Raw genomic sequence first — 23,488 nt, 5'->3', positions numbered from 1 at the left:
AAACTAAGACTTGGAGAGATTACGTGACTTGACTAAGATCACACAGCTAGTAAATGAAAGAGTTGGACTTAAAGGCAGGTCTACAAGACTTTAGTGTATAAGTTATTAACCACTGTGCTATACCCGTTTCTCCATTAGCTTCTTTTCCTCATTTCATGAGGAAACCCCATAGATTTTCACTCTCTTCCACTGACTATTCTAACAATTCATCCAAATTCTAACCTTAGTGTCTCCACATTGTCATTCAGTATTAAATAACTGGTAAGTTTCTGAACCCAAGTTAGATCAAGATCCACTTGGGTAACATTCCTTCCTTTTCAGCTGCCACTACCTTTATTAAGGCTTCATCATTACTCCCGCACATTACTTACCATAAGACTCCTAAATGGTCTCTCTCAGCCTTCAATCCATTCTCCTTAGTGTTGCTTCTCTAAGTTAAAATCCTTCAAGTCAAAAATCCTGTGGCACCTCCTCTTACATCCCTTTCTTATTTATTTATATTTCTTTTAGCCAGAATGAACTAAAGATCCCAAAAGGAAAGGGAATTTTTCAAATGTATATTTGTATTTGCCTATAATTTTATATAAAGAAACCCTAGAAGGATAACTAAAAAACTAATAAATGTAATTACATGGATTTTTAGGGAAAGAAGAATAGGAATTGAGTGGATGGGGGAAAAGATGTAAATAAGACTCTCTACTGTATGTAAGCCCTTATATAACGTTCCACTTTGAAATGTACAGAAAAGGAGGAAGGAAAAAGAGGAGGAGAATGAAAGAAAGAAAACAAAAAGAAAAAAAGGAAGAACCAACAATGCTTGATGTCACCTTCTTGTTTCCAGAAGGTATTTTCTGTGTCTAACAATAAAAAGGTAATTACTCCCCAAAAAAGAGGAAAAAAAATGGTTTCCTAAACATATCATAATCCCTCTCTTTTCAATCCTTCTGTTTTTCCCTTTCCTTCTCACTTCCTCTTCCATATTCTTCCAGATGGTTTAAGTGTCAACACCTCCAGAAAATCTTCCTTGACTGACTAATTTTGGATTAAGTGTCCTTTCAATATGCTCCCCTAGTATAGTGGGCATCTTCTGTCACAGCACTCTTACTACATTGTTATCATTATTTGTGTGTCTGGCTTCCAAACAAGATGGAAGTTTCTTGAGATCAAAGACCGTGTCTTATTCATCTTTGCAATCTCCAGTAACTACAATAGTGCCAGACACTTTTTAACAGCATCCAAAGTAATCCATGGCACAATGCATTTATCTTTGTTGTGGCCCATGGGTCACATCCAGCAGTCACTGTGATTTAATCTTGCCATATGGAAGATATGGCTTGGGTTACTGCAGCCTCCCCTTTATAGGTCTCTATAGTCATCAAGGTCCAAGTAAAATACCTAAATAGTTAAGAATAAAACAGAATTGAAAACCTGAGACCAGGTTAAAACTCTCCTGAGTTCTGCACCTACAATATATCCTCCTGACTACTTTCATTCTCCTCTTGAATGTCCCAAAACATCCTCAAACTCAGTATGTCCAAAGCAAATGTATGATACCATGCCATCTTCCAATGTAATCCTTGCTCAGTAAAAAGTCTCACCATTGTTCCAATGATATAAATTAGAAAACTAATGGTTATCCTTAACATCTGCATCTCATTTACCAAATCAAATCTATCATTAAATACATAAATATGTCTCAAATTCATCAACTTCTTTCCATCTCCAATGCCAAATCCCTGGCCCAAGCTACTATAACATCTCTCCCTAGATTACTGTGCTACTTATCTGGTTTCTCTGCATCCACTCTTACTTATCCCTCTGCAATCTGTTTTCCACACTGCAGCTGGAGTGATCTTTTCAAAACACTAATCTGATCATGTCACCCATCAGATTAAACCACTTCAAAGGCATCCTGCTACCCTTAAGATAGAGACCAAAATCCTTAACCAGGTTTACAAGGCCCTGCATAGTCTAGCCCCTATCTGTTTCTCCGGCCCCATCTCAGACTGTGCTCCCCCTCCTCTCCATTCTAGCTTCTGTGATCATCTTTCAGTCCCTGTTCATATCAGTGTCTCTCCATTCTAGAGGCCTTTTTTGATGATGTTTCCTCTCTCTGTAATTTTCTTCTCCCTGCTCCTTCCCCCACTAACTCCTACTCATCCTATTTCTTCAGGAAAGTTTGCCCTGACTATTCTAGGTCAAATACATCTCCATCCCCACCATTATATTCTGCTCAAAGCACTACACATGTATTATGCTTGGCTTTTTATCACTATTAAAAATAGGTATTTATGTGATTTCATATTTACAATTTCCCTCCCCCCCACACACACACACGCACTGGACCATAATTTCCATAATGTCAGGCACCATAACTATTATCCATCACCATGGAATGAATCTCCAAGACCCAACCCAGTGCCTGGCATTTGATGAATAAATGACAAAGTGGAGGGAGGGCATCAGCTAGGTGGTAATACCTAGGCTATCGTCAGTTATTACTGTCCCTGCATGTGGGAAAGGTAGAGAATCCTCAGGATAATTAATTTAATGTGAGGAACCTGACATCATAATTTAGAATTATACTAAAATGCTTTCCTCTTCAATCCCAGAATATTATACTCCTCTTCACTGAAGACTGGTGCACAAATTTTCTACCACAAAAAAGGACTTGAGAGACCGTTTACTCCATGCCTCACATTTTATAAAGAATATAAAACTCAGAGATGTTAAATGACCAGCCCAAAGTCACATGCAAGTGAGCAGAAGAGCCAATGCTAGAACCCACACATACCAGTCTAATGTTGTTTCTACTATATCTACTACAGTAACATATCATGGACTCTTTGGAGAAGAGGATTCTCATATTCTCAAAGAGTCATATCACGGACTCTTTGGAGAAGAGCAGTACTCATTACTAATTTATATTCTAGCAACCCTGAAGGTACATACAACTTTGATCACATCTTTTAATTCTCCTCTTGGTGGGGAAGCACTCATGAGATTAGTTTTGAATATGTTGAACTTGAGATTCTAGACATGTCCAACAGGCAACTGTATAGATGTATCTGAAGTTCCAAGAATAGTTCTGGCCTACTTAAGACTTGGAAAATGGATTCAAAGACAGGAAGACTGTGAGCCAAATGCTAGTCTTTAGTGAAAAAGGAGCACTGCCTAACACATATTATGACAGCAAAATGAAGGGAAAGAAAGTTTCATGGTGAATAGCACGAGCATCAGAAGAACAGGTTTTAATTTACTTAGTTCAAAATAAAGAGCAGACGAACAATGGTTTGGAACATCACACTCTGGGGACTGTTGTGGGGTGGGGGGAGGGGGGAGGGATAGCATTAGGAGATATACCTAATGCTAAATGACGAGTTAATGGGTGCACACCAGCATGGCACATGTATACGTATGTAACTAACCTGCACATTGTGCACATGTACCCTAAAACTTAAAGTATAATAAAAATAAAAATAAATAAAGAGCAGACGAACAATGGTTTGGAAGGAAGAAAGGAAAGTAAGAAGGATAACAAATTCACCTCTGGATGCTCAGGTATATGGGAGATAATAAAATAGGATGGAAATTCCCATTCTAGTAATGGTAGATTCGATAATTTGAATCAACCCTTTTTCTAAAGAACTATTACAATGGCTGGAAATTTTTTAAAACAATTTTTTGTTTGTTTGATGGCCTGTAAAAGTTAGCAATTTAACTGCTAAAACTAGATTAATATTATCCCAGATTACTCTCAGAGGCAACAGAAATGAATCCATTGGGACTACACATCAAAGTCATAGACTACAAAATAACTAAACTTAGTAGCTGAAAGAAGATAAACATAAAATTGAGAACTGGTGAAGAGGAAACCATAAAAAGAATCAAAAAACATATTAGAATTTCAAAAATATAATAAAGAAAACATAAAATATATTACAGAAAATTAAGAACTCAACAGATACACTTAGCAGATTAGACATAACAGATTTTTTTTTTTAAAGAGAGTAAGTGAACTTAAGCTAAATATAAACAAACAAAAACTGCCACATCATAGTAAAACTGCTAAAAACCAGAAACCCAGAACTTCTAAAAAAAAAATTAAGAAAGTCAGGGGAAAATAAAATTATGCCTTTATATTACGGAACTATTAAAAGTGATGGCAAAATCGCAATTACTTCTGCACCAACCTAATAAAATATATGTCTACTTATAATTCATTGCTCATTGAATTTCTAAGAATAGAGGAGAAATACAGATATTTTTACACAAAATTTTAAAACCTGAGAATTTACAAAAATAATAAGGGATGCTCTTCAGGATAAAGAAAAATTATCTCAAGCAGAAGCTCAAAGATGAAAAATAATTAAAAGTAACAAAAATGTTAAGTATTTGGAAAACTTAAAATTAACCCTACAACACAACAGAATGGTAAAATATCTGAGTAAAAGTAAAATATAACCTCCTCATCCTAAAATATCTTTGCCAGTTTAAAGCAAAAACTATAAACTTTGCCTCATGAGGTTTTCAGAATTAAAGGATTAAAGGCTGGTAACATTTCCACATTCCAACTGAAGCAATAAAACACAGATTTTAAGCAGACTATGAAGAATTAAGTATGTGTATTATAATTCCTAGGGCAACCATTAAAAAAATCTATACACAGAAATGTAGTCAAAAATACAATAGAGAAATTAAAATGGGGTAATAAAGAATGTCCAAATAACCCATAAAAATATAAGAAAGGAAAATCAGAAATAAAACAGAGGAAATAAACAGAAAATTAATGACAGAAGGGAAGACCTAAATCCAAACATATTCATAATTATATTAAAGTGAGTCATGTAAACACACCAATTAAAAGACTAACTCTCAGAATGGATTTTTAAAATGAATCCAAGGCCAGATGCTTTGGGAGGCCAAGGCAGGAGGATTTCTAGAGGCCAGGATTTTGAGACCAGCCTGAGCAACACAGCAAAACCTGTCTCTACATTTACCAAAAAAAAAAAAAAAAAAAAAAACAACTATCTATATGCAAGAAACTCATCTCAAATATAACGATGTAAGCATGTTAAAAATTAAATGATGGAAGATGGAAAAAGATATACTAGGCCAACACCAATCAAAAGACATCAAGAATAGCTATATTAATATCATACGATGTGTATTTTGTAGCAATAAAACTATGAAGAACAAAGATGAAAGCACCAATTCACCAAGACAACAATCTTAAACATACACCAAATAAAACCAAACAAAAGTGCTAAAAAATACACAAAGCAAAATCTGACATAACAAAATACAGAATTATAGTTAGAGACTTCAACAATTCTCTTTAGTAATCAACAACTAGTAGATGCAAATAAGCCAAGAGATAGAAAATTCCCATCAACCAACTGGATTTAATTGCCATTTATACAACAGATGACCCAACAACAGCAAAATACACATGGAACATTCACCAAGACAGACCATATCCTAATTCATAAAAATAACCTTAACTAATTTATAAGAGCTACAATCATACAAAGTATGTTTTTTGGTCATAATACAATGAAGCTAGAATCAATAAAAGAAAGATAAAGGGAAATCTCCAAACACTTGAAATCATATATTTCATATCTAAATTATCCATGAATCAAAGAGGAAATCACAAGGAAAATCAGAAAATATTGAGAACTGAGAAGATATAAAAACACAACATATGAGAATTTGTGGGACGTAGCTAAAGCAGTGCTTAGAAAGACATTTATATCATTAAACACTTGTATTAGAAAAGAAAAAAGATCACAAATCAATAATCTAAGGTCCTACCTTAAGGAACTAGAAAAACATGTACACATAAATGCAAAGAAGGAGAAAAAAAATTAAAATAAAGGGTAGAAATCAATAAAATTGAACAAAGAAAAAAATTGACAAAAGATATCAATGAACCCCAAAAAATCCTCTAGCAATACTTACTCAAAAAATCAGGATATGAAAGGAAGTTATCACTACGGGTCATACAAAAATTAAAAAGATACTAAGGGAATACTATGAACAACTCTATGAATATAAACTCAACAACTAAGATAGAATAAACCAATTCTTTGATAACCAAAAACTACTAAAACTCACCCAATATGAATACCAAAATCCAAGGATGCTCAAGTCCCTTACACAAAATAGCACAGTAACACATCCTCCTGTATACTTTAGATCATCTCTAGATTAATTATACCTAATACAATGTAAATGCTATGTAAATAGTTATACTGTATTTTTTATTTGTATAATTTTTTATTGTTGTATTGTTATTTTTATTGTTTTTTCCCACAAACATTTCTGATCTGTGGTTGGTTGAATCCATGGATGTGGAACCTGTGGGTATGGAAGGCTGACTACACTAAAGCTGTCTTTGCCTAGAGAGCTTTGAATAATGAAAACATTTTTCTTTTACTCCTGTCTTTTACAATTTTTAAGTGTACTTAATTTCTAAGTAGTTATGAATTTCACATCTGGCTTATTCCAAATACACATTATTTTTCAAAATCTGATATATACCCATTTCTTTTTCTAATGTAGAATGCCCTCCTTTATCTTTCTCAAGAAAAAGAAGCTAAGGCTGCAACATGACAACCAAATTGATTTTCATGATCTACTTCCAGGTGGCCTGTCACAGGCTGGCATATCCACAGGGGCCAAAGACTGCAATTTCAAAACCTCCTGCAGGAGTTCAGAGAGAATTAAAACAGCAGTACTCATTGTTGTATTTCCCTAACTGCACTTGCTATGTTAGTGATCATTACATATGTAATAGCATTAAAAAGTGCTTTGTGTTTATACCCATAAGGCTCATTCTCTGAGATTTATCCCTATCTTCCTGTAGTTATATGCAATCTTGGAACCCAAGGATCATATCTTTATCACTAAATGAAAAGCATTAACCCCAATGATACCATTTGGAGATTTTCTCTTATTATATACTTTCATTGCCTTGAAATCTAAGATATGTTAACAACATTTACACAAATGGAATGCATTACAACTTACTCTGCTTTAGTAGAAAAGTACACCCCATAACTACATCTATCCAAAGAGACACATGTTATTCCTATCATCTGGCTATACTCATTTTATTAACTAGGATATTAAGAATATTTAAACCAGGCATTTTAAAACTGTCCTATAATATCACATTAGGATATAAAAATAAATCAACATAGAGATATCTGTTTTTTCAATCTTTGCCATTTAATCAAAGGAGGATAAATTTCTGATTCTATACTTGTGCTGACCAAGATTTATCTAACATGTCAATCAAGCATTATGGTTTATTCCAATCTGTTCCATTTTGGAGATGCCACTCCAATGATTACTAGACTGGGGAGAAAGCCTGTGATAACCGAATAAACTCGAATTTTAAAAAAATACACAGCAGACTGCTTCTATTTGGTTTAGCATCATTCATATCAGGGATACTCAAGATGCTTTACAATGAGATATAAATTAGAACTGTAATGAGTGATTATAAGCAACAGCTTAGCATTTAGGGGACCTGCTTGTTTACTTAGAAGAAAAGACTTGACTGGCACTCCAAGTTTATTCCCTTTACATTCCTCTAACAATAGTGCAGACGCTCTAGCTTACAAAGCCATTCATAACCTTACTAAAGGCAAACACTAAGGCCTTCAGTTAAAGATCTCTATGAAATAGTATGTTTAAGTCTGGTAGTTTGCCCTGTAACCATATATAAAATCAACAGAATAGGTGATATCAATTAAGTTCCTGAAATAAATTAGACTAGGCATGAAGAGTGATCAATCAGGACTGGAATTTTAATTGGTATTTAAAATATGAATCCTAGCAGTGACATTCAATTTTTTAAACAACTGATGCTAAATGATACTAACTGTAGCATGATTGATAACATTTAAAATTCAGAAAAAAGTGAAAGTTACATAGGATTTTTTTTTAATGTAGTTTGGAGACTTGAACGGAAGTAGTGTATGTATGCGAATGCACATGCACACTTGAACCAGAAATGGGGTAGTACAAAAAAGTTGCTTACAAAAAAAATGCAATGTTATCACTTTTACATGTTTCTAAGCTGGATTTAATTACCTAAAATCAACTTCAAAATAAACATGTATTACTCATTCTACAACTATTTGAGTACTTACTATAATCCAAGTAAATACAATGTTAACTAAGACAGACAGGGTAATTTGTAATCGTAACATTACAAAACTCTATTCAGATTAGGTACAGATACAATGGGAATTAACTGCAGGGGTACTCAGCACACTCTTGAGGAGTTAGGAATACTTTACAAAATAAATGAAATTTAAAATGAACCCAAAAAGATGAATAGCAACTGGCAGGAAAAGTAGAGAAGAAAGTATTTCAGACTGAAGGAACAACGTTTATAAAGACACAAAAGTGAGAAAAAAGAATGATAGTTGAGAAACTGGTAATCACAAAACCAATAGTTAAAATTGTTTTATCAATAAAAAATAAAATGATGACCATTTATTGAGCTGCTACTACATAGTACTAGTCTTCTGACACACATTGCTTCTAATAGTTAACAGCTTCTCAATTACCATTATCTCCATCTTATGGAAGAATAAATTTAAAGTTCAAAAAAGTTACTTGCCTTCTCAGGAAAAAAACTGTAAATGACTTGAGATGATCAAAAAAGACTACTGGGTATATTGTCTAGGGCACCTTTCCTTATCTGAGGTATTTTTAGATTCCATAGATTATAGATAATTGATAGCAATGCAAATAATTCTTTTCTATAAATATGCAAATGAATTTTGTCCAGTGGAGGTGTAATTGATTTCCTTCCCCTATGCGGAAGAAGCTAGTTTTCAATCTATTACATTATTCACGGCTAGATTTTTGGTAGCCCACATTTGTGTCTACTCCTGATCCTTTGAGCTACTTGTAACATCTCACTCATTTTCTCATTAATTAGGTAAGTAATATCTTTGGCAAGTGTTCATGCATATTTGTATGAGGCATGGTTTTGCCGTTTTAAAAACAATCATCCCTCAATAGCTCCAAAGCATAATGAGTCAGAATTGAAGGTTTCTGTGCATTCCATACGGGTCCAAAGACAAGGGTCTTCCATCACACTACAACTCAGAACTCTTTCCCTTTTATTCCTGAATGTTAATGCTAACATAATTTTTGTAATACCTCTTGCAAAGGGTCCACCAAATTTTTTATAGACCACATAATGAAACTTACTAAAAAGTCCAGCATGAGGCTACTCCCATCCTCTAACTTCTTCACATATCCCTAATTCCTCAGCCTCCTGTGGAATGAAAAAGGAAATTTAAACTACCTTCTCTCATTCCAAAGCTTTCACAGTCGAGCAATCACCAAAAGAAAGAATGAACCTACAATTCATGCCATTTAAAACATTATCAGGCATAATTCTAGTCAAATCCCATTGGGCACACTGTGTGATAATTTAAATGTATTGATATAATGTATAAAAGAAAGGTGATGACCTTGGAGTACTGAGGAAATCCTTGTCTCCTGCTTTTGCTGAATATTTTTTTTGTTATATTATGTTCCCTTTCTTGACCTCATCTTTTCTAAAAAATTAGATTATTTTGGTTAAATCAGAACTAATACCAAATACTCAAACCCACAGAATAGAAATTGGGTGGTAAATTTTGCTGTAATATAAAATGGCCAACAACACAATGGGCCACTATGTTATAATATTCATTTGATTTATGAGGAAACTGTAAAAATTTTAATTTAAAAAGATTCCAGTGCACACATGTGTATAAGGATGTATTTGTTTACCTGCTTAACAAAATTGATGGTGTGAAGCTTTTTTTTTTCCCATGCTATAATGACGTGTTAAAGGTATACTTTCGATATACTGCTTTCGAACCAAACATTTACCCTTCGCCACTGGTGAAAGGCAACAAGATCTCTTTACAAAGTCTTCGTCTTTTTCAATAAATTTTGCATGAAAACATGTTATCCTGGCACAAAGTTGCCTGCTGTCACATTGGAAGTGTGATAAATGTTTAATGAAAACAACACCACACAGCTTGGTGTCAGACAACAGCTATCACACAGCCCTGCTTTGATCCAAACAGACACTTAAAAGGAGTTCTAAGCATGCTCTGCACCACAGAACTCTATAACCTATATGCAAATAGAGGTAAATTAGCATAAATTACGTCCTGCTGTATAAAGAAATAAGAGGTTAGGAAAAATATGACAGACTCTATAAGTACGTAACTGCTGTCAAAACTCAAAGTCCAGCTTTCCCAAATCACTCCCAACATCTTCTACCAATCACTAGGTAGAGGGAATAAAAAACAAAACCCCTTATTGACAGGAATTTATTACATGAAACTCTAAAACTGAAGACACTGGAATTTTGCCAAGGTTAAAGCCATAACTAACATATATCTATAAAGTATGATTACTACATGGTACTAGTTTTCTTATTCACACTGCTTATAATACTTACAGCTTTTTAAGTACCACCATCCCCATTTTATAGAAAAATAAATTATATATCCAGAGGCAAATTCTTACCTCTCTCAAAAAGCATAAAGCTTCTGAAAATTATACAAAGAAAAATGGAAGAATGTATAAATACAAGTATTTCAGTAAAATATCCCCAAAGTCTTGGTTACATTTCTGAGAACAGCATCCATCTACCGAAAATCCAATGAGGAAATAATAAAGGTGAAAACTTTTCATGGTGGCAGGTCATAAAGAGGCACACTTAGAAATACAAAATTAGGTTCCTAATGAATTCTAAAGTTATTCAAATTACGAAGAAAGCATTTTAGTAGGTGTCTTGGTGCATTCCGTGCTGCTATAACAGAATGCAGTTGTCTGGGTCATTAGTTTATAATGAATAAAAATTTATTGCCTCACAGTTCTGGATGCTGGGAAGTCCAAGATTGAGGGGCCAGCAACTGATGATGAACTTCTTGCTGCATCATCCCAAAGAAGAAAGGCAAAGAGTATGTAGGAAGGGGAAGCCTTATAAGAAACCTACTCCCATGATAGCATGCCCACTCCCTTGCTAACTGCATTAATCCATTCATGAGAGAAGACCCACCTCCCATAAAGGTCCCACCTCCCAACACTGCTGCAATTTGGATCAAGTTTCCAACACACAAACTTTGGGAGATACATTCAAACCACAGCAGTAGGCAACAACTGCCTTAAACCAAATTTTCCTAGCTGGTGATTTAAATCAATCCCATCCAAATTTCCCTTTTAAGGATGGCACTGTGATTTAAGAATGAATAGTAGAACATCACTAGTGGCTACTTACATATTTGTTCACAACTAATTTTTCAAAGACATATTTAAAGAGGTTTTATAGCAGTCAACTATATGTTAGGGAGTTTGGATCAAGATGTAGGTAAAGAAGGTCCAATAACATGTTAATCCACAGAAGACTTAGATAGGATGTGTAACATTCACCATCATCAAATCAAATTGCAATTATGAGATGCCATGACAAGTTTCATATTTCTGATTGTTGACTCTCAGTAACAGTTTAACAAAATAATGTTGTATCCAATTTCAACTTAACAACTCTGCTATTAAGAAAAATCTGTTTTCATAATGCAAAGACATTATTATCCCTTATAAAAATTGTAATGATCTAGGGCCTGGCACAGTGGCTCACTCTTGTAATCCTAGTGCTTTGGAAGGCCAAAGCCAGAGGATTACTTGAGACCAGGAGTTTGAGGCCAGCCTGGTCAACATAGTGAGACTTTATCTCAACAAAAAATAAAGAATAAAAAAATTAGCCAAGCTTAGTGGTGAACACTTGCAGTACTAGCTACTTAAGAGGCTGAGGTGGGAGGATCACTGGAGCCCAGGAGTTCAAGGTTGCAGTGAGCTATGATCACATCCCTGCACTCCAGCCTGAGCAACAAAGTGAGACCCTGTCTCCAAAAATTACAAATTAAAAAAAAAGAAATACAGCTGCTCTGACTACGGAGTAGCTATTCTTTATTCCTTTACTTTCTTAATAAATTGCTTTCACTTTGAAAAAATAAAATTTTCTAAAGATAAATATTTATTTTTAAAATTTAGGGGGAAAACAAAAAACAAGAAAAATATGTATCAGTGTTTAAAGAAGAAAATATTCTTAGAAACTAAATTTTATAAATATAAAACATTAAAAGTCATTAAACTTTCTTGATAAAATTTCAGACAGGACTTGGTGTCTTTCTTATATTAATCATTCACACAGTGTTATAAGGAAAGGCATCGTTTAGTCCCTACAAACTCCTGAGACCTTTCCAGTTTATATTAGGTCTTCCTAAATCAGTAGATAAATAAAATGAGCGGGCCAATTTATGACATTACAAGACGAATTCTACAATTTTAATGTTCTAGGTATTTCCAGAACTATAATTAGCTGTTATTTAAAAAGGGTTTTTCAGAATTACCTGATTTTGCATTTTTTTCTCAAAAGTATAAAAAAGCTCTCCCTCATTATTAAGCTCATTAATTCCTGCTTGAGCATTCCTTTCTTTCCTGTTTTGTTTTTCCCAATTTATAAACACCCTTTACCTTGCTTTACCATTATTGTACTTACTGTCCTTGCTTTGTGCTTTATAAATGTATACTTTGTGTCCTATCTGTCTGTCTGTCTGTCTGTCTGTCTATCTATCTATCTATCTATCTACTGTTACTTTTGCACATAGGTTATTTTCCCATGTGAAGAAGCACTTAGGTTACTTAGGGGTATCCAATCTAGCCCTTTACAAAAGTTTGCTGACCCTTGATTTAATTTAAGCTACTGTTAGTTAGGTTTTGTTACAGCCAAAGCATCCTAACTGGTACAGTGTTTCCACAGCTCTTTTTACTTTTCCTACTAGAAAAATTCATCTGACTTTACTATAATCACTTGCATATCTTCCCTTCTACATGTTTATATTCCCACCTGTGTGAAAGCTCCAAGCAGTACTGGCATTAACATTTATATCCTTATTACTTAACACAGTACCTGACAAGCAGAAGGCATTTAAATATTGTTGACTGAACAAGTAAACAGATGAATGAATGTGCATATTTGATAATCAATATTTAAATATTAAATATTTAACAAAAATTAACATGTACATTAGGTGCTCTGAGTGATACAAAAGATTCTAAGTCCAGAATGGCTTGAAAATCAGGGTTAGGAAACATAAGAATCTGTGTGCACCTCAGCACTAAGCAAGGGAAAGGGCACCCTAACACAACGCTACCCTCTACTATGGCCCACTAAAACCATAATGCAGACTACCCACAGTTTTTTGGCATCAGTCCCCAGTGCCCTTTTATTTTGCACCTCTTATTTTGACTTTGTTCATTGCCTTTGTTGAAATTAATGTTAAGAAATAACGACAAATACAACACTATTATCTTGTAAACTTGCCATGCAGGAATTGGTCCACTTGAACACAATCAACTATGAGTGAGAGATGAGTCTAACCTGTAAAGTTGGCGTAGACATTCAAGATTAATGTTACCATATGAGAACCCTTTTTAGCACAATCTAACCTTTCTGTTTTATTCACTCTCTCATATTTCTTACCTTTAAAATCCCCCATATAATGTTTTATATAATATAAACTTTATGCAATTACACAAGTATTATTCTAAAAAAGTAAACTTTGGTGAGGTGGAAGGCAAAAATTTAATGACCAGTAAAAATCATAGCTTTCTTCCATAGCCATGTAATTTTTAAAAACAAAACCAAAAGAAGAAAAAATTTTAAAAGGAACCAGAAGCCAGGCAGTTCCTTGATTGACAAGTTTTATTCATTAAGCGTATTTTCCAGACTCAGAACCCTACTGTATGTAAATCCTCCCTTCGAATTTATCATCCTACTGACTTTCTCCCGTTACCAAGAGATTTTCCCAATACCCTTTCTGCCTTCATTCCATTTTACCAGTGCTGGCTAACTCAGCCTCCCCACCCTTACAGACAGGCATCTAACTTCTAACTCCTCTCCTGTAACATTTCACAATCCTTAAAACTAGAAGAGGATAGAACTCAGAATTTTACAGGAACATAACTGATCACTGTATATTAATGGTTGTGGGATGATCAGGCAAACAAAAGTCACATAATAATAATGTTATCCTCTTCCAAACTCCACCACAAATTTAACATTTAAAGAATACTTAAAAGCCAACAATTTAGGCAGATTTATATAACATCAGTATAAATTTGGAAATAAAAAATAAACACACAGACAACTGTGAAAAAGAATCAGGAAAGAATTCCGTATCTTTTAATAAACTTAATAATTCTTTATAGACTCAAGATCTCAGGATACTATAAGCGCAATCCTAGTAAACTCTTCAACATGGAAAACTAATACATTAAAGATAAACACATTTATATTGAAGTATTAAAATAAATATATTCACACAAGACATTGAAAGACTGACAAAAGAGGATAAATTCCAAGATTAGATTCTACTTCCTAGAATAAAAGACCCCAATTACAATTTTGAATAAAACAAACAAGATGCTGTAAATTTACCCTGTTAAAAAAGATTGTTTCATTTTAATGTTTTCTAATTTGACAAACACTTATGAGTGGATTTCAAGTTCTGTCTCTAAATGGACAAAACTAGAATCTCATTGTTTTAATAATATCAATTCTATGAAAAATAAAATCTGGACCTCATAAGCAGATACACTCACTCTTACAAACACACACATACCCTAATATTGCCCAAGCTCCCATTCTATATTAAAAAAGGCTTAAACAATAGTAAATCACATGGTCCCCTCCTTCTGTTTCAACTTTATACTTTTCCGCTAACAGCTTTACAATAAGGTAATAGACATTTTTAATCACTAAGTAATCTTCAAATTTTAAGTTCATACTCATAACAAAGAAAACAGAGTATGAAACTTTCCTACAGAATTAGGCAAATTTTCCTCTACTTAGATACTAAACTTTGATATTGCTATTTATATTGATTCCAATATTGTTATATTATTATTAAATAAAATAGAAATGAAAATGCACCACAGTAAAAATCTGAGGTAACTATTTTGATTTATCCTTTCTTCTTTCTCTACTGTATTCTCTCTTTTTATTCCATTTTCTTCTACTCTTATAGCAAATGAGCCACAAGAAAAACCTCAGAGAACAGAAATTTAGTTTGAACATCACCATGGAATCACCAAGTCCTTACCAGATAAGATTTGCTTCAACTTACCCACGTTTGATGTTATGTAATTCCTTGTCCTTCCCTTTATCCTTCTCCTTTTCTCTTTTCTCTTTATCTCTGCCCTTACGTCGTTCTCTATCCCGAGACCGACTACGCGTTCTTCTATGACTGGACCTTTCACTGCTACGACTATGAGAACGGAGACGAGGTCTTGACCTGGACCTACGGTAAGCAGATGTTGTTAAATAAACTTAGTGTATAATTTGTATTGTGAAAAGTAAATACTCTTTTAAATTATCTGAAAAAAACTACTTAGTTTTAGTTGTGGACTCAGAAATAAATAACCATGTGAAGCAAGAACCTGAATATGATTCTTTACGAGTAAATGCTCTCACTTAAAATAATATGAGGGAAATATATATGCTAACTTTATAGGAAATTATGATGCAGTTAAAAAGTGTTTGCCTTAAAGGTTCAAATCTAGTCTTGATTATTCACATCTCCTCAAATAATGTATCTAATTTAATCTACAAGAATAGGGCTTTCCTTTTCTCTACAATCTTTGCTTCCATTATCTATTCAACCTTATTTCTTATTTCTAATTGTTCCAATATAAATACTGATCCACTCCAATCTAGCTATTCTTTGTATTAAATGCATTACAGTAAAATACTAAGAAGTAATTATTTCAGGTTCTGGTTACAGTATTGATTATATATATATATATATACCTACCAGACTGACAACCCTACAAATAATTTTTAAGAACAACTCAGGTTGACCCTTGAACAACATGGGTTTCAACTGCATGGATCCACTTACATGTGGATTTTCTTCCATCTCTGCCACCACTGAGACAGCAAGGCAAACCCCTCCTCTGCCTCTTCCTTCTGAGCCTATTCAACATGAAGATGAGGATGACAACCTTTATGATGATCCACTTCCACTTAGTGAATATTAAATATATTTTATCTTCATGCTGGGTGCAGTGGCTCATGCCTGTAATCCCAGCACTTTGGGAGGCCAAGGCAGGCAGATCACTTGAGGTCAGGGGTCCGAGATCAGCCTGGCCAACATGGTGAAACCCCATCTCTACTAAAAATACAAAAATTAGTTGGGCGTGGTGGCACATGCCTGTAATCCCAGCTACTCAAGAAGCTGAAACAGGAGAATCACTTGAACCTGGGAGGTGGAGGTTGCAGTGAGCCCAGATTGCACCACTGCACTCCAGCCTGGGTGACAGAGAAAGACTCCATCTCAAAACAAACAAACAAACAAAACAGAATTGTTGCCATTTTAATCCAACCATGTGATTTCCCCAGCTAAACCAAAAAATAAACAAACAAAGGTATGTTTTTTGAGGAAAATAACAGAGTATTCATAATATGATATTCACTTTGTCCAGGATAAAAACCCAAAATTCCTAGATATATGAAGAAACACAAAAAATGTGTTCTATTCTTAAAAGAAAAGACAGTATATGAAGAGCAACCCTGAGACTAAACTACATGTTAAAATTAGAAGATAAGGATTTTAAAGCAGTAAGTGTAATTAGGCCTACAATGAAGATAAAGTTAAGCAATCTCAATAGAAATACCAGAACATGAAAAAAAATTCTGTAATTGAAAAACACAATATCTGAAATTAAAATTATGCTGGAAGAGATTAAAAGCACACTGGTAATAACAGAGGAAAGAATCTGCATACATGCAAATAAATCAATCAAAATTACCCAATATGAAGAATTAAGAGGAAAAAAGACTTAATAAGAAAGACCCTCAGGGATCTGTGTGATAAGATTCAAATGCCTAACATGTTTATTTAAACCCAGAAATAGAGAAAACAAAGGATGAAGCAGAAAACATTTTTTCAGTGGTGAGCAAAAATTTTCCAAATTTAATAAAAGACAAATTTACAGATTCTATATTAGAAGTTCAACAAACCAAGTAAGATAAATATTAAGAAGACCATGATTAGAAATACTATAGTCAAATTGATAAAACTAAAGGTAAAGAGAAATCTTGAAAGTATTCAGAGGAAAAACAACACATTACATACAGGGGAACAATGATACAAATTATTGCTACTGACTTCTTATCAAAAACAATGGAAATCAGAAGACAGTGGAATGAAATTCTTAATATGGTGAAAGAAAACAAAAGGTCAACCTAGAATTTTATACCCAGCAAAAATATCCCTCGAAAATGAAAGTAAAATAAGGACATTTTTGAGACAAAGGAAAAGTAAACAAATATCAACAGAAGACTTGCATTACAATAAATACTAAAGAAAGTTCTTCAGGCTGAAAAGGAATGATAATAGATGAAAGCATGGCTCTTTAGGAAGAAATGAAGACTACTAGAAAGTAAATAAATGGGTAAGTATCAAAAACTGCTTATTTCCCTTAATTTATTTAAAGCACATAAAAGCGCTCAAAGTAAAAATAATAGCATTTTACTCTAAGGTTTAAAATGAAAGTAGACATAATACAAATAACCTCTACAGAATAAAGCATGGGGCAGGTAAATGAACCTATACTGTTAAAAGGTTTCTATATTTCACATTAAATGGTGAAATAATAACTCTAAGTACACTGAAATGTTAAGAGCATATACTGTAATCCTTAGAGCAACTACTAAAAAAAGAATAAGTATAGCTAAAAAGTCAATCGATTAATTTTAAAGGAATTATTTAAAATACTCATTAATCCAAAAGGAAGCTGGAAAGGAAGCAAAAAGAAAAAAAGGGAAAGACATAAAATAATCATAAAATGATAGACTTAAATCCAATTATATCAATAAGTACATTAGATATTAATAAACAAAATATTGTAAAAAGGCAGTTTGTCAAATGAATAAAAAGCAATACTGCATGCCATCTAAAACAACAACTACATGCTATCTACAAAATATGTACTTTAAATAAGCAGACACAGATAGGTTAAAAGTAAATGGCCAGGCCGGGCATGGTAGCTCACGCCTGTAATCCCAGCACTTTGGGAGGCTGAGGTGGGCGGATCACGAGGTCAGGAGATCGAGACCATCCTGGCTAACATGATGAAACCCTGTCTCTACTAAAAAATACAAAAAATTAGCTGAGCGTGGTGGCGGGTGCCTGTAGTCCCAGCTACTCGGGAGGCTGAGGCAGAAGAATGGAGTGAACCCGGGAGACGGAGCTTGCAGTGAGCCAAGATAGTGCCACTGCACTCCAGCCTGGGTGACAGAACAAGACTCCGTCTCAAAAAAAAAAAAAAAAAAAAGTAAATGGCTAAAAATATATACATCATATAAACAGCAAGTACAGGAAAGCTGAAGTTAATATATTAATATCACATAAACTAGACTTCAGAAACTAAGAGTGTCACCCAAAATAAAAATGGATACTTCACGATGATCAAAGGGTCAATTCATAGGTAGAAATCATGAAGAACATGTTTCTCTGACCAAAACAGAATTAAATTAGAATTTAACAATAAGACATACAGAAAACCTCCAGATATATGGAAACCAAATAATACACTTTTAAATAATCCATGAGTCAAGTAAGAAGCCACAAAGGAAATATAAAAATATTTTGAACTGAATGAAAATCAAAAATACAACATATGAGAATTTGTGGTATGCAGATAAAGCAATGTTTAGGGAGAAATTTATAGTTTTAAATGTTTGTACTAGAAAAGAAGAAATATCTAAAATCAATTACCTAAGGTTTCACTTTAAGAAGCTACAAAATGAAGAGCAAAGCACTATAAATCCAAAGTAGTTGGAAGAAACGAAACATTAAAGAGAAAAATCAATGGAAGAGAAAACAAAGTCAAAATCTAGTACCCTGAGAATATCAATAAAATTAATGTCTCAGCAAAACTCATCAAATGAACAAAAAGAGCAAATACAAATAACCAATACAAATTACCAAAGAATAAAGAATGTGGATGATGGAGACATCACATGAACTCATCCTAGATACTCAGGATATATATTAGTCCATTTTCATGCTGCTGATAAAGACATACCTGAGACTGGGAAATTTACAAAAGAAAGAGGTTTATTAGACCTACAGCTCCACATGGCTGGGGAGGCCTCACAATCATGGTGAAAGGCAAGGAGTAGCAAGTCACATCTTATGTGGATGGCGGCAGGCAAAGAAAGAGCTTGTGCAGAGAAACTCCCGTTTTTACCTTCAGATCTCATGAGACCCATTCACTATCACGACAACAGCATGAGAAAGACCCGCCCCCATGATTCAATCATCTCCCATGGGGTCCCTCCCACCACACGTGGAAATTATGGGAGCTACAAGATGAGATTTGGGTGGGGACACAGAGCCAAACCATATCAAGATATATGTAAGTCTTTAAGAGAATTACATGGCTTCCAGCAGCAGTAATATTTGTCCTTGTCCATCTCTAACGGGTTCACTTAATAAATAAAGAAGAATATTGGATCATAAACCCACAAACTTTCTTAATGTGATTTTAAGAAATTTCTTCCGGGGGGTGGAGCCAAGACGGCCGAATAGGAACAACTCCAGTCTACAGCTCCCAGTGTGAGCGACGCAGAAGACAAGTGATTTCTGCATTTCCAACTGAGGTACCAAGTTCATCTCACTGGGGAGTGTCAGACAGTGGGTGCAGCGCACCCAGTGTGAGCCGAAGCAGGGCGAGGCATCGCCTCACCCGGGAAGCACAAGGGGTCAGGGAATTCCCTTTCCTAGTCAAAGAAAGGGGTGGCAGACAGCACCTGGAAAATCGGGTCACTCCCACCCTAATACTGCGCTTTTTCCAATGGTCTTAGCAAACAGCATACCAGGAGATTATATCCCACGCCTGGCTTGGAGGGTCCTATGCCCACAGAGCCTCACTCGTTGCTAGCACAGCAGTCTGAGATCAAACTGCAAGGCAGCAGAGAGGCTGGGGGAGGGGCGCCCACCACTGCTGAGGCTTGACTAGATAAACAAAGCAGCCAGGAAGCTTGAACTGCGTGGAGCCCACCGCAGCTCAAGGAGGCCTGCCTGCCTCTGTAGACTCCACCTCTGGGAGCAGGGCATAGCGAAACAAAAGGCAGCAGGAACCTCTGCAGACTTAAATGTCCCTGTCTGACAGCTCTGAAGAGAGCAGCTTGAGATCTGAGATCTCAGCACGCAGCTTGAGATCTGAGAACGGACAGACTGCCTCAAGTGGGTCCCTGACCCCCGAGTAGCCTATCTGGGAGGCACCCCCAAGTAGGGACAGACTGACACCTCACACAGCCAGGTACTCCTCTGAGACAAAACTTCCAGAAGAACGATCAGACAGCAACATTTGCTGTTCACCAATATCCGCTGTTATGCAGTCTCCGCTGCTGATACCCAGGCAAACAGGGTCTGCAGCGGACCTCCAGCAAACTCCAACAGACCTGCAGCTGAGAGTCCTGACTGTTAGAAGGAAAACTAACAAACAGAAAGGACATCCACACCAAAACCCCATCTGTATATAACCATCACCAAAGACCAAAGGTAGATAAAACCACAAAGATGAGGAAAAAACAGAACAGAAAAACTGGAAACTCTAAAAATCAGAGCGCCTCTCCTCCTCCAAAGGAACGCAGCTCCTCACCAGCTCCTCACCACAAAGCCGGATGGAGAATGTCTTTAACAAGTTGAAAGCAGAAGGCTTCAGACAATCAAACTACTCCGAACTAAAGGAGGAAGTTCGAACCCATAGCAAAGAAGTTAAAAACCTTGAAAAAAAATTAGACAAATGGCTAACTGGAATAACCAATGCAGAGAAGTCCTTAAAAGACCTGATGGAGCTGAAAACCACGGCACAAGAACTACGTGATGAATGCAGAAGCCTCAGTAGCTGATTTGATGAACTGGAAGAAAGGGTATCACTGAAGGAAGATCAAATGAATGAAATGAAGCGAGAAGAGAAGTTTAGGGAAAAAGGAATAAAAAGAAATGAACAAAGCCTCCAAGAAATATGGGACTATGTGAAAAGACCAAATCTACGTCTGATTGGTGTACCTGAAAGTGACAGGGAGAATAGAACCAAGTTGGAAAACACTCTGCAGGATATTATCCAGAAGAACTTCCGCAACTTAGCAAGGCAGGCCAACATTCAAATTCAGGAAATACAGAGAACACCACAAAGATACTCCTCAAGAAGAGCAACTCCAAGATGCATAATTGTCAGATTCACCAAAGTTGAAATGAAGGAAAAAATGTTAAGGGCAGCTGGAGAGAAAGGTCGGGTTACCCACAAAGGGAAGCCCATCAGACTAACAGCTGATCTCTTGGCAAACTCTACAAGCCAGAAGAGAGTAGGGACCAACAGTCAACATTCTTAAAGAAAAGAATTTTCATCCCAGAATTTCATATCCAGCCAAACTAAGCTTCATAAGTGAAGGAGAAATAAAATACTTTACAGACAAGCAAATGCTGAGAGATTTTCTCACCACCAGGCCTGCCCTACAAGAGCTCCTGAAGGAAGCACTAAACATGGAAAGGAACAAACGGTAGCAGCCACTGCAAAAACATGCCAAATTGTAAAGACCATCAAGGCTAGAAAGAAACTGCATCAACTAACGAGCAAAATAACCGGCTAACATCATAATGACAGGATCAAATTCACACATAACAATATTAACCTTAAATGTAAATGGGCTAAATGCTACAATTAAAAGACACAGACTGGCAAATTGGATAAAGAGTCAAGACCCATCAGTGTGCTGTATTCAGGAAACCCATCTCAAGTGCAGAGACACACATAAGCTCAAAATAAAGGGATGGAGGAAGATCTACCAAGCAAATGGGAAACAAAAAAAGGCAGGGGTGGCAGTCGTAGTCTCAGATAAAACAGACTTTAAACCAACAAAGGTCAAAAGAGACAAAGAAGGCCATTACATAATGGTAAAGGGATCTACTTAACAAGAAGAGCTAACTATCCTAAATATATATGCACCAAATACAGGAGCACTCAGATTCATGAAGCAAGTCCTGAGTGACCTACAAAGAGACTTAGACTCCCACACAATAATAACGGGAGACTTTAACACCCCACTGTCAATATTAGACAGATCAATGAGACAGAAAGTTAACAAGGATATCCAGGAATTGAACTCAGCTCTGCACCAAGCAGACCTAATAGACATCTACAGAACTCTCCACCTCAAATCAACAGAATATACATTCTTTTCAGCACCACATGACACCTACTCCAAAACTGACCACATAGTGGGAATAAAGCACTCCTCAGCAAATGTAAAAGAAAAGAAATTATAACAAACTGTCTCTCAGACCACAGTGCAATCAAACTAGAACTCAGGATTAAGAAACTCACTCAAAACCGCTTAACTACATGGAAACTGAACAACCTGCTCCTGAATGACTACTGGGTACATAATGAAATGAAGGCAGAAATAAAGATGTCCTTTGAAACCAACGAGAACAAAGACACAACATACCAGAATCTCTGGGATACAGTCAAAGCAGTGTGTAGAGAGAAATTTATAGTACTAAATGCCCACGAGAGAAAGCAGGAAAGATCTAAAATTGACATCCTAACATCACAACTAGAGAAGCAAGAGCAAACACATTCAAAAGCTAGCAGAAGGCACAAAAGCTAGCAGAAGGCACATTCAAAAGCTAGCAGAATAACTAAGATCAGAGCAGAACTGAAGGAGATAGAGACACAAAATCCCTTCAAAAAATCAATGAACCCAGGAGCTGGTTTTTTGAAAAGATCAACAAAACTGATAGGCAGCTAGCAAGACGAATAAAGAAGAAAAGAGAGAAGAATCAAATAGACGCAATAAAAAATGATAAAGGGGATATCACCACTGATCCCACAGAAATACAAACTACCATCAGAGAATACTATAAACACCTCTATGCAAATAAACTAGAAAATCTAGAAGAAATGGATAAATTCCTGGACACATACACCCTCCCAAGACTAAACCAGGAAGAAGTTAAATCTCTGAATAGACCAATAACAGGCTCTGAAATTAAGGCAATAATTAACAGCTTACCAACCAAAAAGAGTCCAAGACCAGATGGATTCACAGCCAAATTCTACCAGAGGTACAAGGAGGAGCTGGTACCATTCCTTCTGAAACTATTCCAATCAATAGAAAAAGAGGGAATCATCCCTAACTCGTTTTATGAGGCAGGCATCATCCTGATACCAAAGCCTGGCAGAGACACAACAAAAAAAATAGAATTTTAGACCAATATCCCTGAAGAACATCGATGCAAAAATCCTCAATAAAATACTGGCAAACAGAATCCAGCAGCACATCAAAAAGCTTATCCACCATGATCAAGTGGGCTTC

General features: G+C 35.5%; 1 protein-coding gene across 12 annotated transcripts in view; it reads right to left on the bottom strand.

Moving 5' to 3' along the window:
* RSRC1 (arginine and serine rich coiled-coil 1) overlaps positions 1-23,488 on the bottom strand; it is a 431,570-nt gene that overhangs the window by 311,207 nt on the left and 96,875 nt on the right. For 8 of the 12 annotated variants that reach the window (XM_054482387.2, XM_054482386.2, XM_054482381.2 and 5 more), the window contains exon 4: positions 15,225-15,398. The exons of the other annotated variants lie outside the window; for them this stretch is intronic. In XM_054482387.2, the coding sequence (XP_054338362.1) occupies positions 15,225-15,398 (174 nt within the window). The remainder of the gene's footprint in view (positions 1-15,224; positions 15,399-23,488) is intronic. 12 annotated transcript variants of the gene reach the window in all.

The sequence above is a fragment of the Pongo pygmaeus genome, chromosome 2, assembly GCF_028885625.2.
Source record: "Pongo pygmaeus isolate AG05252 chromosome 2, NHGRI_mPonPyg2-v2.0_pri, whole genome shotgun sequence".
Taxonomy (NCBI): domain Eukaryota; kingdom Metazoa; phylum Chordata; class Mammalia; order Primates; family Hominidae; genus Pongo; species Pongo pygmaeus.
The sequence above is the reverse complement of the archived record's forward strand: the minus strand, read 5'-3'. Positions and strand labels throughout refer to the sequence as shown.